Source organism: Rhinatrema bivittatum, chromosome 8, assembly GCF_901001135.1.
Source record: "Rhinatrema bivittatum chromosome 8, aRhiBiv1.1, whole genome shotgun sequence".
Classification (NCBI taxonomy): Eukaryota; Metazoa; Chordata; class Amphibia; order Gymnophiona; family Rhinatrematidae; genus Rhinatrema; species Rhinatrema bivittatum.
The window spans coordinates 138,775,177-138,794,192 of record NC_042622.1 but is presented as its reverse complement, the minus strand read 5'-3'; the positions used below and the strand labels follow the sequence as shown (position 1 = coordinate 138,794,192).

The following is a 19,016-nucleotide window of genomic DNA, read 5'->3' as shown; positions in this document are numbered from 1 at the left end:
ACAGCACTCAGCATCTCCCTAGGGGCCGGCTCATAGCTTGAGGCTTTCTGTCCACCATCTTGGAATCCGCCAATCTGGTTTTTTCTTTGTCTTTCTTCAGGAACCGGCTCAATATAACTGCTTCCAAATCCCCTCCCCTCCCTTCTCTCCTCTCCCTCTCCCCTCCCACTTTAACGCAGTTTGATAAATAATCCTGTTATTCAGCTAAGTAGTGGCCCCTGAACATAGCTGGTTAAGTTGCTACTTATCAAGCTAAGTAGCGCTAAATATTGACCTCACTACTTATATTATTTTTATTATTATTACTTATTATTATTGTTTTTATATTTATGGTTTTATATACTTATTAATGTTATGTTTATTAGCTTTTTTTACACAGTGTCTTTCTTATCCTATTCCACTCTACTTTGTTTGATATTGCAGAGTTGCTGTATTTTTAACCACTCCTTGTTTCTTGACTTGTATACTGCATTTTTTCTCAGATGTGTGTTTGTTCAGGTTACTTTAAAGAATGCTACTGCCAGCCTTGCAAACATTGGGTGGTGGGTGGCTTTTGGGTCAAGTGCCTGCTTCCCTCAGCATATGCTTACTCCTCTTGGGTCTTCATTATGTCTTGAAGCTGCGTTCCCAGGTTGGGGAAGGAAAGTGTTTCTTGGTGAACTGCTCAGAGAAGGCCAAGGAGCAGGCGATCAAGGTGCTGAAGCACTTCAATATCCGTGTGACGGTGGGGGATATCTTCAGCCGCTGTCAGGTAGGGAGGGAGTATCCCTCATGGATTATATTCAGCACTGTTTAGTCTGTACTAATACATATCTACTGATAATCCAATAAATGGAAAAGGGTAGAGAATCAAGGGTAGCAGTCAGCAGCATGCTTATGGAAATAAGTTTTTGTTTTCTCTAATTCTTCCTGCTTAAGAAGCTTCCTTGGTGGTACAAGGCAGTTAAATGGTCAACACAGTCATTGCTAGGCTATTTTTTATTGAAATGTAAGTAAAGCAGTAAAGCATTTTTGGCAAAAGCCAAGTTAACATTGAGTCTGCGGCCTGCATAGCTTTTTTGCAGTATCAGGTAATTCTTGGTTTCTGTGTCTTTTGATATTGCTTTCTCTGCAAGTTCATTCTGTTCATGTTTCTAATGATACCACCAACCACAGTATTTCAGACTTCCTGAGACAAAAGAATGTGCAGAATATTTCCTGCTTGTCTCAGACCTGACCTCTTTGCAAGACATTTCATGTCTTCTGGATTTGGGATATGTTTGTGAGTGGAAACCTAGTTTTTCCTGTTTGATTTAATGAGAGATTAGATCAATGAGATTAGAATGGCTTAATTTTTGAAAAAATTGGTATTGAAAAGTTACTGGTTAAGAGGTACTAGTTACCCATCAAATAACAATGTAAGCAGTTTCAGTTATTCGACTGACAAAACTAGTTGCTTCTTATGGTTGCTTTGACTTAATTGGCAATACACTCCAATGTAGTATTATCTTGCTTATGAATTTAGAAATCTTTTCTTATTAAACTTCTCATTGTTTGTGCGTGTTCTGCTTTTCGTTAATGGTTCTGGTACCTGACTCCCACAGAGGCATCTTACTCGCTGCATCATTGTAAACCACACCCAGCATGCCATCTGTGAAACATACGTTTTCCCCACTGGGCATGCTGCAGGTATTCCGTTATGTCTAGCTGAGAAAACCACCTTCTGGTTTTCAGAGGCTTTAAGTAGATGACTCAGCAGGTTGCCCAGAGGGCTCTGAAGTTGTTACAAGGAATAGAACTCATTTGAAGTTTTGTTTGAAGCCCTTCAGTCTACGTGACAGTTTTATTTAAGGGTGAAATTTTATTAGACACTATAATGTTGATATTCAAAAGCATTTAGCTGGATAAACTCAGAAGTTATTTGGCTAAATGAAGATTTGGGCAATAATCCAGCTAAATTCTAGCCAGATAATAAGTTAGCTGGATAAGCTAGGGGTGTAACTGTGAGGAGTTGTTAGCTAACTCCAATATTAAGAGTTAGCTGGATAGCTTATCTGGCTAACTCTGGTCGGCCCATAGAGCTGTCCTAAAAGTTAGCCAGATACACTTGTGCGGCTAACTTTAAGATAGCCGGATATGTTCAGTGGTGCAGCCTCACTGCTTTTGAAGCAAGTGCACAGTATGAATATACTTCCTCTCCTCGGCCTAAGTCTGCCCCCTTTTCCCTGCAGGTAAATATGCACGTTGTGAGGCTTTCACCCACTCTGGAGATGGGCCAGGTTTCAAAAGGCATTTTTATGTGGGTAAACACATATGGCAGTAGTGCTAAGGAAAGCAGTAAGTAGTAGCATTAGTTTTCCTGTGTAAATGGGCTTTTTGATTATTGCCCATGCTATATACCAGTATATAAAAGTACCTGCATATGTCGGCAATGTGGGTTCTTTCCCTCCATATCTTTGGAGACATTCCTGGGGTGAGATTAGGCTGGGGGAGGCATTTAAAGTACCCATACAAAAAGCTGGCACAAATTTGAGCAGGTTCTTTTTGCACGGCAATATTCAAAGCAAAGCCTGCAGATAAAATCTACTCGTAGGGTTTGCTGAAATACAGGCAGTTTGATTATTGGCTCCTTTATGTTGGAGAGTTGAAGCTTCCTAGTGAAAGTCGCCTGCCTCTAGTTAAACCTGATTTTCCTACTTATAAAAATGAGGTGCTGAGTCTAATTCTGCTGCAGGGTTTACTTACAGATGATACGTTGCATGAGTTAGACATGGAATATTCTTTTGTTGAGAAGTATTCATGCTGGTTTCCTTTGCCTTGGAAGTTGATTGGGGGCAGGGTTTTAAAACTTGCAACCTTTGTACAGATGAACTGCCCTTCTCTTCTGTGTTGAGCTCTATTTCTTTTTCCCTTCTGGCTTTTCAGAATCTTTTCCATATCATACACTGTCTGTCTGTAACTGTGCAACTTTTGTTTATAATTTGCTGTTTGTTTTAAACTTGTGAATATTTTTTTCTAATATGCTTGTGTTTTGTATATAATTCTTATTTCTCATCCCTGCACTTTTTGACTCCATAAACATGAATTAATAAAAATAAAACTTTCAGGGTCAGGAGAAAGGAACAGTGTTAATATTCAAGTATAGGTATATAAACTGAAGCAGAGAAAATAGACATTTTCCCAAGGTCACACAGAGAGTCAGCAGGAGAGGGAATTTGAACTCGTGCCTAAGTATTTCTGCTGTAACCATTAGATCACACCTCCTTTGTCACTGCATATAAGGCTTAGTGGCAGTATTTTCTGGATAGCTCAGACTATCAGGCAGTGTCTCGGCTATATTACTTCCATTTTAGGTCTTACGCCTAGATCTCCCTTCTTACCTTAGTTTATTTAATTTCTTTTAGTTTTATTTAGTTTTGCAGAAATAAAAAGGTGTGCACCTTTTATTAATTTTGCATCCATCTATTTTATAAAGCTCCTCCCCAGATTTGGCTTTTCAGCAGTCAATGCTGTGTGTGTGTTCTGTAGTTTACATGTAGCGGTGTGATAGCTGCAGATTGTTGTAATGTGGATTAGCATAGGAGCAGAGCTGGTGCTTCCATTAGACAAACTAGGTGGTCGCCTACAGCGCTAACCATTAGGGGTATGTAAAGAGCAGCCACGTAGGAGAGATTAGAAGACAGATCCCTTCCCGCTTACGATAGAGATTAGAAGACAGGCCCAGCAGGCCATGAGCAGAGCCCATCCTGCCCACAGAAGAAGACCTACAGAGGCCTGGCAGGGCCGCAGGTGGAGCCCATCCTATCCACAGCAGGAGAGAGGAAAGCTGGGGAGAGCTGGGAGCGGAGCCCTTACCACCTGCAGAAGGAAGAAGAAGCAGAGGCCCAGAATGAGAGACCAAGAAAGCTTGTGAGCCAGAGATAGATTGGAAGGGTGTGTGTGTGTGTGTGTGTGTGTGTGTGTGTGTGTGTGTGTGTGTGTGTGTGTGTGTGTGAGAGAGAGAGAGAGAGATAGAGGGAGGGAGGGAGGGTGCCTGTGTGTGTGAGACAGAGGGAGCTTATGTGAGGGAATGTTATGAGTGACAGATTGAGTGTGTGGTGTGTGTGTGTGTGTGTGTGAGAGAGAGAGAGAGAGGGAGCCTGTGTGAAGGGATGTATGTGTGCAAGAGACAGAGTGTGTCTGTGTGAGAAAGTATATGAGAGAGAGAGGGAAGTTTCTATGAGGCAGTGTGTATGTGAGTAAGAGAGGGAGCTTGTATGAGAGTGTGTGTGTCAGAGAGAGGAACTGTGTGTGTAGGAGAGAGTGAGTATGCATGTATGAGTGAGACAGAGGAAGGGAGCCTGTGTGAAGGGGTATGTGTGTGAGTGAGATGAGGAATTTTTGTGTGTGTGAGAGAGAGAGAGGGGGGGTCCTGTCTGAGTGAGTGGGGGTGTGAGTGTGAGAGAGCATATGTGTATATGTGCATAAGTGAAAGAGCATGTGTGTGTGTGTGTGTGTGTGTGGTGGAGCATGTATGTGTGGGAGAGAATGTGTTCATGTGTTAGAGAGAGCAAATGTGTATGTGTCTGTGCATATGAGAAAGAAAGTAGAAATTCTGTGCACAACAACCCCCTACTCCCGACTCCACTAGCTAATCCACGGCAATCTGAGGGCATCTGAAAATCAAAAGTTCCCAGACATGATGAGTGGTTCGTTTTATATTTTTGTTAGTTTTAATGACTGGGGGTTAATATTTGATGTGTATGCTGTTTTTCAATATGTTTTTCATATGGGAACATTTTATTATTGATGTTTTATATTTCTTGATTTTATTGTTTGATATTTTATGAAGAATGGCAGTACTTCTGTTTTCCCAGTCAGGACCTGATATTCAGTGCCGGCTGTTTAATTAACTTAGCTGGATATGACTTTTCTGGCTAAATTACAAGGGATTTATTTATGTATTTATGTATGTATTTATTTATTTATTTAACAGCTTTTATATACCGGCATTAGTGAGTAACATCATGCCAGTTCACATTTTAACAAAAGGAGTGGAAAATACATTATAACAAGGAATGAGGGAAACAGGGTAACAATAACCAAAGAAAGGCAAAGAATGTACAGGTCTAAAAAACTGAGGTTAATAGTAAAAAAAATATAACCATTGACTAATTACAAGTTCTGACGGAAAAGAAACAGATTAACAAGTCGACAATAATAGAGATTACAATGACTAGTAGGGGAAACTGAAGGGGGGGTGGGGGAGGAGGGCAAGGATCACAGGAAAAGCAAAAAATATGGGGAACAAAGGATCCAAGGAGTAAAGGGTAAGAACTAGATACTCAGGTATGGTAGGATGAGTATAGGGGGGCTAGGAAAGCAAGATGGCAAAGTTGGGATGGAGGTAGACTAGTCTGCGTAGGCCTGCTGAAACAGCCATGTTTTTAATTTCTTTTTAAATTTATTTGGGGATATTCAATACCTGTGGTCAGGTGCTACTTAGCCGGCTGAGTTAAATCAGCAATATGGCAGATCTAACTTATCTGATTAACTTAACCGAATAAGAACAAATATTGCTACTTATCCGCTAAGTTAACCGGATAAGTAGCGCCATCCAGATTCACCCACTGCCTACTCGCCCACAGATTGGCCAGCTGAAAGCCAGCCAATATCTAGCGGCCGCTGATTTTCAACGGACCACTAGATAACCAGATAAGTCCTATTTATCTGGCTATCCAGCACTAAATGCCCTTTCAGTATCAGGCCCACAGAATTTAGTGTTGTGGTTTCCAGTTCAGTTTTTGTCTGCACATTTTTAATTTTCACTTTATGATCTCTTTATTCTGATTTGTTTTTTCTGTGTTCTGCATGCATGATTGAACTTGAGGTATTCTGCTAGTGTGAAGTTTCTGTGTAGGGTTCTGCAGCAGCTAGGCTTTTTCTGTTTTCTGCTGCTATAATATTTACAGTGTTACCTTTTCATTGATAGGGTTGTTACTATTTGAATACTGGCAGTTACTGCTGTTTTGGTAGGGGAAATTTACTGTATTGTAATTATAATTCACTTTACTTATGGCTTTGAGTTCCAGGCGTACACCCAACATGCATTACAAAAGGCCTAATACGTATGGGTTCCAAGTGTCTTTTTTGCCTTTTAGCAGGGTTTTCTAGTTGACAAACAAGATGCAAATTATATTACATGAACTGCTGTAAGAGATATTCTTATCTCAGAAAACTATACTTTGAATGTCCTTTTTCATGTAAAATCTGTCATTATAAATGCATAATTTTTATTTGTGTGAGTGGGCAAAGGGGGAGGTCAGGGCTGGAAAATGGGGGTGGAGAGGCAAGCAAAGCAGGTGGTTTGCCTAGGGCATCTAATAACACTTGCACCAACCTTGCATAGCAGCAGCCTCCTACCCCCAATTTCTATAGCTTTATAATGACTGGAGCTTTAAAAACAAATAGCCAGCAAGAACTTCTCAGAAATTGTAAATAAATCATATTTAAAAAGGGGTTCGTAATGGTTTCATATGTTTAAACCTCCAGCTGAATCAGTTAAAACCTTTTTGCTGGTAGGATTGGTTAAGATTACGTGAGAAAGTCTGCTGCTCAGAGTTCACCGCAGCCACGCTGCAAACTCAGGCACTAAGAGCTGATAATGAGCCCTAGAAAGGGCCCCCAAGCTGCTGTCTGAGGTAGGAGATATGCTAGTCTTAGCCTGTCCTAGTCAGTCAATTTGCAGGCTCTATTTGTGTGTTCTCCTTCCTTTTATGTGGGTTTTGTATTTGACAGAGCCTGCTGAGAACTCTGAGCTGTCTGCTTTCTCACTCAGCTCTCAGATACTCATCTACTGCATATCTGACAGACTGGGAGCAGATTGTGTACTATGGTTCTGAAAGACAAGCATTGATAATGTCTTTATTGCTTGCCTGTCTGATTAATAGAGCTGGTTAGAGATAGAAGAGAATGGGCAGAATATAGCATAGCATATACATCTTAGTTAGGACACCTCGGTGCTTAATCTAAGTTATTCCCACTGTTGCAATATTGATATGCCTCAGCAGCCGACCTACATTACTCCTGCTCTTCTAATTTCGATGTGCCAATACTGCGTCTGTTCTAGTACTGATACACCGCCACACCCGACCTTACCTTACTCCTGCTGTTCCTACCTCAGTGCCTCTTCCCATTTCCCTTGCCATATATATTGATACAACGCAACACCTGATTTATGGTCCCCCTCCTCCCCCTCCCACCACAGCGCTGTCATTGAATCGCAGTCTGATCCTGGATCATTTCCTGCTTTTCTAGTCCTGTGCCCTTACACCATTCTGCTAATGCCCTTCAGTCCTGATCTTACATTGATGCTGTAATAATCTAATACTGAGGAATTTCAGAGGAGAGGATGGTGATCATAGCTTCAGTAACGGAATAAAAATGAGCATTAAAGTACTTCTGCAGTGCTTACCCTTCTCCATCAGTGTTTAGTGCCTTCTGACCAGGCCTGAGGGTCACAGTAATTCATGTCAATCTGTGGCAGTGCGGTGCAGGTTGAAGGGATGAGTGCTTTGAAAACTACCTTATCCATAATTTATTTTTCACTGTGAGTCCAATTCAGACCTTCTCTCCAGCCACATAATGATGAAGCCTAATGAGCTGGAAAAACCAAAATCAGTTTCTCTCCTTGGCCATTGACTTTTCTGCGTACCTGAAAGTGAATCATAAAATTGAATCCCTGTGATTTAAGCCCCTGTTTATCTGAGTCCTGAATATTTTCTTGGATCTGGGTAGTAAGCAGTTTTGGAGCAGAACAATCTTCCCAACACAGATCTCTGGCTATAGGGATTCTTCCTTCAGATGTGTACTCTCACATTTACAAAGAAAGTGTCAGCGTAGCTGGTTATATATTAGTCGTGAGAGGTAATCATATCTTCCCAAACAGGGAACATGTAAATGGCCCTCTGGGACAGGGGTGCTAGTCTGGGAGCGACAGAAAGATATCTCCTTAGTTCCTCTTCAACAGTCCCGACTGTGTTTCCGCCCCAAAGCTCTCACGGACTTGGGAGCTCTGCAGAATGCGAAGATCTTTTGAAAGTATTTGTGGTTTGATAAAAGGCTGATCTTTGGGATGTCATTTTTTTTTTTTTAAATAGCCTACAAAGTGATAAAGGATCTAGTGTGTCACTGCCTTGTGGTTTTGCAGACATGTGAACTGGGGGAGGAGTGGGAGTTCCCACACAAGGCACTCTCACAGCAGCCCATGCTGGAGTTTTGCTATGAATTTAGAGCTGTCCTTGTCCCACACAAAGGTCAACAATTTAAAGGGACACCATGAAATCCGTTTTAGCTGGAGAAAAATAAAGCATTTAGCTTTAATATGAAATGCTGTTAGCGAGGGCCAAATTTGTTGATATTTATTGCAAACTACCTTCCAGTTGAAAGAGTTTGATTTAGATATTCCAAGCTGCAGCCAAATCTGTTTGGAAGCCGCATGGATCAAATCCCACCACAGACTTGCCTTTGATTCCCATTTTTTTTTTCTCTCAGCTTGTTGAACCGGGAAAGAGACTGTTTGTGAGCTGAATGCTCAATTGATGTCAGATTTGCTGTGAGATCACTGCCATAAATTGCCTGTTGAATGTGAGCAGTGCTTATATCCTGAGAAATCTTCATGAATACTCTCCCCCCCCCCCCCCACCTGACTGGCACATGAGCTGGTTCATATTAAAATCCAAGATGGCTTGCTTAAAAAGAAAAAAAAAGAAAGAAAGAAACAATCCTGACCCATTCCACATTTCTAATGGTTTAAAAGTGGTGAGCAGTAATGCTGGTGCTCAAGGCTTCTCCCTTTAAGGTTGCCCATCTTTCAGACACAATTTTGTGTTCATGATCCTTTGTGTACATTTCCCCAGAGTCCTCCAGGGGCTCAGGCAGAAAGGGCAAGGGTTCAGAGGTCAGACTTTTTTAAAGGTAAGTCTTGGAAGTGCAAGGAGAACATTTGGTGGTTATTTAGGTAAAACATTTATAGCTCACCTTTTCCCAACATGAGCCTCTATCTCCTTCTAGCCTTTATGTTTGTTTACAGTTATTTACTGTGGTTCAGAACATGGTTGCTTTATTCTGGTGGTTCTTTCTGTGGTTGAGCTTCCAGAATTTTGTAACGTGAATAGCAATGCCGTCATAAAGCTCACAAATTCCAAACCTGTGCTAATTCAGTCATCTTTGCATGTCCCCTGTGTCCGTTACATGTCATACAAAAATGAGATGAAAGGCCAAGCCAGTGGCACTCTTGGAAGATCTTTTGTCTGAAAATGGTCTGGTTTTAAATGTTCCTAAAACCAGATTACTTTGGGTGGGTAAAGACCCCCAAGCAACGAACTTAGATTCAATATATCTTGAAGGATTGACCATACCTATTTTGTCTGAAATAAAAACTCTGGGGGTACTTTTGGACATTAAGGTTACCATGAAGCCACATTTTAAGCAAAAGTCTAAAGTGGTAGTCTATAAACTAAAAATTAAGCCTTTGAAATGTTTGATTCCACAGGATATGTTTTGGACGGTGCTTCAGGGCTTGGTGCTGGGGCAATTACTGTGGCATCATTTGCATTGGACTACCTGACAAGTATATTCATGTACTTCAACTGATCCAAAATGTGGCTACTGGGTTTAGCTTAAAGGGATCATATTAGTCCAGCATTATGGGGCTTACATTGGTTGCCGCTGAAATATAGGATGAGATTCCGGTTATTAGTTACAATTTTTACGCTGCTCCACACAGATATCCCTTGGTTGTCCAACATAAACTACAATGGTATTCCCCAGTCAGGTTGCTTCAATCAGAAAATCAGTGTTTGTTGCGTATACCTTCTGTTAATAGAGACTATAAGCATAAAAAAACCAGAGTCTATGTAGCTCCAATACTATGAAATGCACTTCCATTCAATGTAAGGAAAGAGACTGATGCTAAAATGTTTAGAAAGTGTGTTAAGATTTTACTTTTCCAAGAGGCATTTGTAAGAGGTTAATGTTATATTGTAGTGACTTTATTTTAATTAATTTATTTTATTTAAAAAGCATTTATTACCCACTTATAACAGAACCATTGTGCTAGGTGGTTTACAACATTTAAATCGTACGATTTCAAAATACAATCACAGAATCATCTGTGCAACCTTGAAAGGGACTACGCTGCGCCCGTACGACATGGTGAAATTTTCAAACTCTCAAATCCTGGTTATGATGGAAATTCTTCCAATTATTTAATAACTTATTTTTGGCCTTGTGATACCAATTTGAAAAATCTCTTTCAGTTTACTGGAGGAAAATACTATTGTTACTACAAGCACAGACACTCCTTGCATAGATGCTGGAACCAGGGGTGTGGGAGCAGCATTCTGACTTCTATTAGACACGGGGTCTAAAGGCATTTCTAGCACCCCTGATTCTCAATGGCCCAGTTTCAGGAACACAACATTGAAAAAAATACTATAGACTAATTCTATGGATTCTTCCCTCAATACAGCTCATGCCCTCCGAAGAGAGAATATTTATGCAAAAGCATTTTAGAAGTCCTCGCCTCGTAGAGGTCAGTATTCAACAGCCATTCAACATGATTTAGCCACATAAGTGGGACCCATGCGGCTTAGTAGCAGCCGCCGAACATGCTGCTATTTTTCTAGACGGCGCTGGCTGAGGTCAAATTGCTTATTTATTTATTGTATTTAAAAACCTTATAATTTGCAGGGGTACATATTAAAAAAAACATTTAGACAGATAACTGAGATGTTATCCATCTAAATGGCTAAACCATGATTTTAAAACTTTTGCCCGGCTATTATCTAGCCGGATTATGAGTTATCGGCTGTAATATAGTTGGTTAAGTCAGGGGCATTCTGGGGGGTGGGCAATAGACATTTCCAGGAGGAGCAGAATTAGCTGGTTAGATTAACCAGCCAACTTTGGCCGCGCTGTAGGGTAGGTCTAAAATTAGCCGGATATACCTATCCGGCTAACTTTAAGATAGCTGGGTATATTCAATGGTGCAGCTGCGTCGCTGAATATCCCGGTTAAGGTAGCCATTTAATTTAGCTCAGCGGCTGATTATATCAACCCCTAAATATATATGTGCACAGCTACACAAATTACATAAAATAGCTATGTAATCATTACAAACATTACATTACAAACTGGCACATCCCCTAAACGCCTCACTAGATATTTGCAGAGATCTATGCCTTGTGACCTTGGGCAAGTCACTTGTACCTAAGGCAACACATAGTGAAGTGACTTGCCCAAGGTCACAAGGCATATCAGTGGGATTTGAACTCTGACTTCCCTGGTTCTTAGCTGCTGCTTTACCCACTAGGGTGCGCCTTAAATTAATCTTATGCTCCCTACTGAATAATGTTTAATTTCATTAATAAGAGATTTGTTGCTTTATTTCTAAGACTACAGAAGACAATTTTAAAAAGGATCTAGGTACCTAACCATAGAATTAGATGCTTAGATCTTTGGATTGGAAATTTGCCTTGGACAGAATGGCTAAATATAATTGTGTTGTTTCACCCCACCTTGAGCTCCTTGGTGAAAATAGGTGAGTTAGAAATAATATATAAACTGTGTGTGTGTATATATGAAGCTACTATTGTAGTAGGTCCATACCTATACATGTTTGGGTCGGAGAGAAACGTACATGCTTAGAAGTAAATTTTCAATTATATGCACATCGTTTCACCCCAGAACCCCCAGTCACAAACAGCAGGGACAAAGTTCAGGTGTACTTTTGTACTCACATACCTTTAGCCAGTTTTCAAAGAGAAATGACCTGGTATGTGACTTACTGAAGTTTGGCTCTCCCCCTACCATTTTTGCCTGTGTACATGGCACTAAGGGAAGCAACCTGCATTGTTTTCATTTGAAAATTGGCAGGTGTAAAGTATGCATATTGAAAGTGTCCCTATATTTGCACCTGCTGTTTGTGTTGTTGTTTAAGCAGGGCAAACTAGCACACGGACAAACCAGTGCCACCTCTTAATGTAGGGAGACTAGTGCATACCTGTAGCTGCATTTGTTTAGGGTTGTTTTCAATCAGGCCATTATACCTGGGTCTCTACCTATTTACCTGTGTAAATGGCGTTGAAAGTGACTCTTCCCATGTCACTGCTGATATTCAGCCTGGTTTATTGGGACTCAGTTGTGAGGAACAGAGTTAATCAAGTACACTCGAAGGAAATGGTTTTATCATCCTGACCTCTAAGTTCTTCCCAGAAGGCTCTACGACATGTTTCTGCACTTGTTCCCAGTCTGAATCTGGGCTAAGAAGGCTTGACACGGTAGTACTAGCAGCCAATCAAATTAAATTGCAGCTAAAAACGAAAGCCAATACCAAAAATATTGACTTGAGCATTGTCTTCAGCTGTGCTGGGGAAAATACCAAGTAGGCAACAGGCTTATCAACAAAGGTGTTGAAACACTGCTTTGGATGACTTTTTATCAGGGAAGCATTATAAATATTGCTTGAATAAAAATAAAATAGTGAGGGAGCAGAGTGAACAGAAAGCGAGTCTATTCTACCAGAGGGATGCAAGAAGAGGCAGCACATGACATAGGGAGGTCGAGGCAGCACTGGTGTGGCGAGCAGAAGGGCCAGGTGCTGTCTATCATGCAAACCTTACCCAGTATAAAAGGCAAACATTGCATTTTGTTTTTATTCCATGTATTGCAGTGGAAGCTGAAGAGAACAAGTGCTGCCTGGTCCCTGCGTCTCCCCAGCGAGGCTGACAGTGCTGCCTTGTTCCCACAGACTGTGTACTTTCTTGCCAAGATTTCAGTATCTTCAGAAAGCCAGTGGAGCATGAAGGTCACAGAAAGGGAAAATTGACAGCCTGGGATTTTTTTTTTTTTTAACTTATTTTCTCCTTTACCGGCTCTGAGCCGTCTGTTGTGTCTCTCTAGCATGTTGACTGTTTTCACAGGGGTTAGTGTGAAGTTTATTTTTTACACAGACCAGTGGAAGTCGGATATGGGAATGTAACAAATCGGCTGTGTCCTGTCAAGAAGAATTGCCTCATGTTGCAGGCTTTCTATCTAAGTATCTGCCACGGCTTCATTCTGCAACCATACTTCCCACTCCTGAGTTTTATCTGCAGGCTGTTTTTGTGTGCAAATGTATCCGAGGCTTTGTTTTCTGTATCTATGTAGTCATCTTCAGTTTCATTTTTAAATGATGTAGGGAAATGTGTAAGAGAGCTGATTATTTTGACAAAGGATGCTGGGGCTTTCTCTACTGAGCTTCAGAGGCCCCACACTAGCAAAACCAAATACAGTTAGCCTTAGTTTGCATTCTAAAAATTTCTTGCATTGGCATTGTTGAGAATGAATTATGTCTAGAGGTTGCATTGAAAGTAATACATAATGAAGCTGAGCACGGAATAGGTTCCATTTGCTTGTGTTTGAAGATGAGTTAAGGCAGGGAACTGCTGCAGGGAAATAGAGCCTTATGCCATTCAGCCCCAAGCACAAAAGTATAATCCAGAATTTCTGGCACAAAAGTCCCCAAAGCATAAAAGAAAAAAAAAATCCCCAAAACTAAACGGTGTACTCCCAGAGACTCCTGGATTAGAGTGAGGAAAGAAAGAATTGCATTTTTATATCATTTACTTATTATTTAATAAGTCATGACATTATGTTGTTGCTGGTATAAGAGATGAATTGTGCAATTTAAATGAAAGGACCTTATAGAGAAACCCAATAAAATCCTGGATACCTGTAATATACAGATAGCATATCTATATTAGAAGCAAAATGTATTAAACATACAAAGTAGTAGAAAACATGAAGATTTGAACAAATTAAGATTTCAATTTCCTTTTCTTCCCAGTTAATCAGTTGTTTCTTGGATCTGTCTAAAAGCAATGCTGTTTGGAATGTGGAGAACCCAATCCAGTTTAGAGTATACAGTTAAAACAGCACAAGATGCATTAGGATGGTCAAAGAAGCAGTGATCTGACTCGCTGGAAGGGGAAAGGGAGGTATTGATTGTGCTCTTGTGCTGAGAGAATCTGCTTATGCCGATCTGTAAGTGTCTTGGACTACACTCGACTGTGCTTTCAGTTGCTGGGTTAGCTCTTTGGACGCATGAGCATTGGCTGACACTTCCTTCTGAGGGAGGCACTCAGTCCTCTTCAGCAACTGAAAGGCCTTCGTTAAAGTGTATCAGAGGCCTTGGGGAATCTGCTGCTCCCACTTCAGTGGTGAGTTTGGAACTAAATTACGTCCCTCTAAAGAATATACAATCCTCATCCCCCAGTATTTCATGACAAGAAAATGGACCAGCTGTTTGAGGAAGTCTGAAGTCATAACTTTAGAAGCAATCTGGCATACCATAATCACTCTAGAACAATCTGTTGGTTTTGTTGCAGCTTTACAAGGAGAAATCTCTGATCATGATGCCACCTTGGTTGAACAATGGTGAGGGGAATTTCTTTTAGATCATCATATCTCAGCTAGTCAAGCAGGAAATGCTCCTTTGGTTTAGGACAATGAGGCAATTCACTGTAAACTGGAGTCCATTGAGAACAGTGTAGACAATTAATTTTAAGAATTATTAAGTTCCCCCAATGCCTTGCATTACAGCAGTGGATATATTCAAGAAACATTTGGTGGATATCCTTAAACTTCTAGTGGAAGATGTCCTTTCCCTCCCCCTCTCCACCAACAAGCTATTTACCTGCTCTAGAAGAAACTTGAGAATGCCCAGGGGTAGTTTCTGTTGACAGCTTAAACCTTACTGGCTTTCTTTGGAAGAAAAGACCAACAGGGCCACACTATTGGTTTATTTTGTCATTGAGTCTGACAGAAATTGTATTCTGAGACACCTTTTTTTATTTTAGGAATGCTTTATTATTTTTCAAATGTATATGTCACTTATCCTGAGCATAAATATCAGAAAAAGCATAAATATCAAAACAATCATTTATACTTAAAAATATAATATACAGATAATACCCACTAAAACCACTCAAAATAAAAAAACAACAATAAATACCAAAACCATAAAGCTAAAAATTAAAAGCTAATTAAATTGATCATAAGATCAACCAATTATACAATCCCTCCAAATAACCATGGCCATCATGCACCCATCCTAAAGTGTGTCACGGTGTCTGGGATTCCCAAATATACACTTAAAATGGATACCGTATTTCTGGGACAGAGGAGTATCTCAATCCCTAAGAAATCCCAGTAGAATATCATAACATTAACCAACCTCATATAAAATTCTGTTAACTAAAAGTGCTGAAGCTATATTACTAATATGAAAAAAAGCTCAGAGAATATAAAGAAGCATTAACATCTCCCTATAGAGCACTGTATATGGCGTTGGTATGGGAATCAACTACTCAATACAAGAAGCCAACAAAAGCCTATGACATAATGAAACCATATGAAGGCAACTTTAATCACTTGGAAAAGAAGCTGAACAGAAAATGGTACAAGGATATCATAAAAGTGCATTTAGTCAAGGAACTGACCCTTAGCTTTCAGCAATGACTACATTTGCAAAGTTCTAGTCATATACCCACAGTAGCAATCACACTTATCAAAATCAATTTTTTAAGGCTTTTTTTTGTACATAAAATGTCAACCTGACTAACCAAGTTTTTGTCCCAGGTCTAAAATGCAAGAAATCCTCTTTGAGACCGATCTCCTTAGGTAAGGAGTTTGCAGTTAGGAAGCTCAATAACAAATAAGCCACTCTTTCAGTCCTTTCTAGAAGTGCAGAGGACCAAACAGGTGGCATGTGTAAACATCCATGTGTAGCAGATTTCAAGACCCAAGAGGAAAGATACTAAGCAACAGCCAATTCTTCAAATAACCAGGCCTATTATGACCTGGCAGGGCTTTAAAGGTCAGTAGTAAAATTTTTAAAAGCAATGACTTATAGGGATTCAATGAAGCACTTTCAAAATGGGAGCAATCGAATCCCTAGGCTTTGCCCCAATAAGAACTCTAGCCATTGAATTAAAAGCCAATTGATGTTTATGAATCACACCCACAGAGCAGACGAGGCCTGGGCTAGCAGCTCATTCAAAAGATGACATCCTCAGCAGCATAGTGCTCCCCCTTGGACCATAGCAGGTCACTGGTACTGTACTGACACTCGGAGGAAGGTGGCCCTACTACCAGGCCCACCTGCATCACTTCCTACAGCACTCAGTGTTTCTTAGAGAGATTGTTTTCAACCCGGTCCTGAGGGCCCATATCCATATTCCAATCAGTAGAGGCAGTTCATGCAAATATATCTTGTGCCTATTCATTGTGGATATGTTGAAAACCAGACTGGCCAGGTAATTTCCAAGGACCAGGTTGAGAATCACTGCCTAGAGGTTTCCAACCCAAATATTTCCCAAAGCCAAGAGCCAAGCTTACAGAACATGTAAGATATTTCATGCTCAGAGCCCATGAGAAGGTATAATAGCAGACCCCTAAGGGGTTAACAGTAAAATATCCACATCTTCCCTCTAGCGTTTTGAAAAATGATTTTGAGAAACAAATATCTCAAAACAAAGGTGGTTTTCTGACCTGTCTGTGCCTTGTCAGGGTTTTTGCCATGCATTCCCATGAGTAAGCCAGGATTTTCCCCCACATTTACCATAACAATAATATAGCCTTAGCAATGATGGGAAAGGAAGTGCAGAGGGAAATATGTAACTGCAGGGTTTAGGGACAAAATTAGATTTTTGAATCTTTGCCTGAATGTACTGATCTTTTAACCCTATTTTGCTCACACTTTTTCTTATTTTCCTTTTCTCAAAACCTTTTTTTTTTTTTCTTCCATCAGCCATGATAAAAGAATCATCAAGCATAACATGTTTGTTTTAGTGCTGGGTGCTAAACTTGTATGCATGAAAGGTACTAGAAACATCTCATTCTTGTATCTCATTTTAAGCTGTCCTGAAGTCCCGGAGAGCTGTGATTATTCTTGTCACAAATGGGCACAAAGAACCCTCTCATCTTACAGTAACATAGTACATGACGGCAGAAAAAGACCAACGCGGCCCATCCAGTCTGCCTAGCAAGGTGTTTATAGTTGTAACTCCCGTTCTGTGCAGGTTACCCCCATGCCTTCTTTTTAGGGTTGCATAGAAGATATTAGCAGAAAAGGACCATTTGGTCTACCCATTTGTACCTTCCTACTGTGCTATTAGTTTTTACTTGGTCTGTTGTCTTCTCTGTCCCTCTGCATCTAAGCCTTAGGACAAAGTCTGGCAGGTACTTTCGTATTTTACATACTTTTGCTTGTTCTGACCCAGTATGGCATGTTCTTATGTTTCACACCAAAAATGAGTGCTGAGATAGGGTTCCACAGTTACGCTCCCTGTTACGCGTGCTTGTACACTTCAACTTGAATACGTTTAAACCTCTTGTGCGTCCCCCCCGATGCAGCCCCTGGCGAAACACGGGTCCGTGTCGGGGGACCCTCTCGCTTAAGAACATGTCTATATATACACAGTGGAGTTGCCGCTATAAATAATAAAATTACTTTTGGATTTACAAATTGTTTTGAATCTCTGGGACTGTGGAACCCTATCTCAGCACTCATTTTTGGTGTGGATTGTATGTAGAGTGCTTTGCTGTGCTTGGTGGCTTATGTTCGAAATTTTCTGTGGGTACAAAGTACTTATGGGCATGTCTGTCTGTTTTTTTTTTCTGCAGGTACATATTTAAATTGAAAATATTTATTTTATTTATTTATTTAAAAACTTTTCTATACCGTCGCTAAGTCATGTACCATCGCAACGGTTTACAAATAGGCACAAAAAAGGTATATATAGGTAGTTTATCGTACATTCTAACAAGTGCCAATTAAGTACGGTTACAATATCATTAATAAAAACAATGTTTTGGGTAGTGATGGTTTATTCCAGTTGTGTTACTGAGTTACTTTTTATATTGGTCTACTTCATAACTGTGTTGTCAAGTATTTTTAATATTGCAATGTCGTTTATTCTTAGCTGCGCTTTTCTGTATTTTCGTTCTTTCTCTCCCTCTCTACCCCACCGTTTCTTTTGGAAAGGCTTGCTTATAGAGCCATGTCTTTAAGGTTTTCTTAAAAGATAAATAGCCTGCACAGATTTGAAAATGCAATCTATGTATGTTACTTTTCTCCCCCAGAACGCCTCCTGTCAAGAAGCTGAAAGTATTCAGGTTGTGAAACAATTCACAGACTTTTAGCCACATTAAGAGAGGACATTTTTCAGATACCCAATTAACATGGGTAAATCACTTTTTACCTCCATAAATCTCTTTGAATATTGACCTCTTTGGGGCAATTTTCAAACTGCCTGCATTGGGACAAAGACTGCATTTACATTTTACACCAATTTTCAATGCAAAATTACCTGTGTGCGTGGCAGTTACTACATGCATAGATTTGAAAATGCGATCTGCATGCATATTTTTCCTCCTCCAACCTAAACATGTCTCCTTCAACATGGTAGAAATACATAACAGCACTTTCAGATGCATTGAGGGTGGGTAATTTTCAGATAGCCTATTTACAGGCCGATACAGTACAGTGCACTCCAGTGGCTCGCGGGTTGAAAACCGGATGCTCAATTTTGCCGGCGTCCGGTTTCCGAACCCGTGGCTGTCAGCGGGCTCGAGAACAGACACCGGCAAAATTGAGCGTCAGCTGTCAAACCCGCTGACAGCCGCCGCTCCTGTCCAAAAAGAGGCGCTAGGGACGCGCTATTGTCCCTAGCGCCTCTTTTTACCGCGGGCTCTAATTTAAATATTTTGGTTTACTGAATCGCGTGCACAGGACACTGGCCTGTGCGCCCACTCTCCTGTGAACTTTACTATATCGGCCTGTTAGCTGGATAAAGATTTTTAACTGTGAGATCTTTCTGAAAATTGGTGTCTTTCAGGACAAGTTTCAAAACTGGGCACATTGATGCAAAGACCATGGTTATTTTTACTTACGGCCTTGGCATCAATTCTCAAAGCTTGTTTTTTCTACGGGTGCTTTTTCCCTCCAAAACCAC

The 19,016-nt window shown here is 40.5% G+C and overlaps 1 protein-coding gene across 1 annotated transcript in view; it reads left to right on the top strand.

The window, feature by feature from the left end:
* Positions 1 to 19,016, top strand: part of EXD3 (exonuclease 3'-5' domain containing 3) — a 999,700-nt gene that overhangs the window by 483,919 nt on the left and 496,765 nt on the right. The window contains 1 exon segment of the mRNA XM_029613511.1: positions 620 to 751. Coding sequence (XP_029469371.1) covers positions 620 to 751 — 132 coding nt within the window.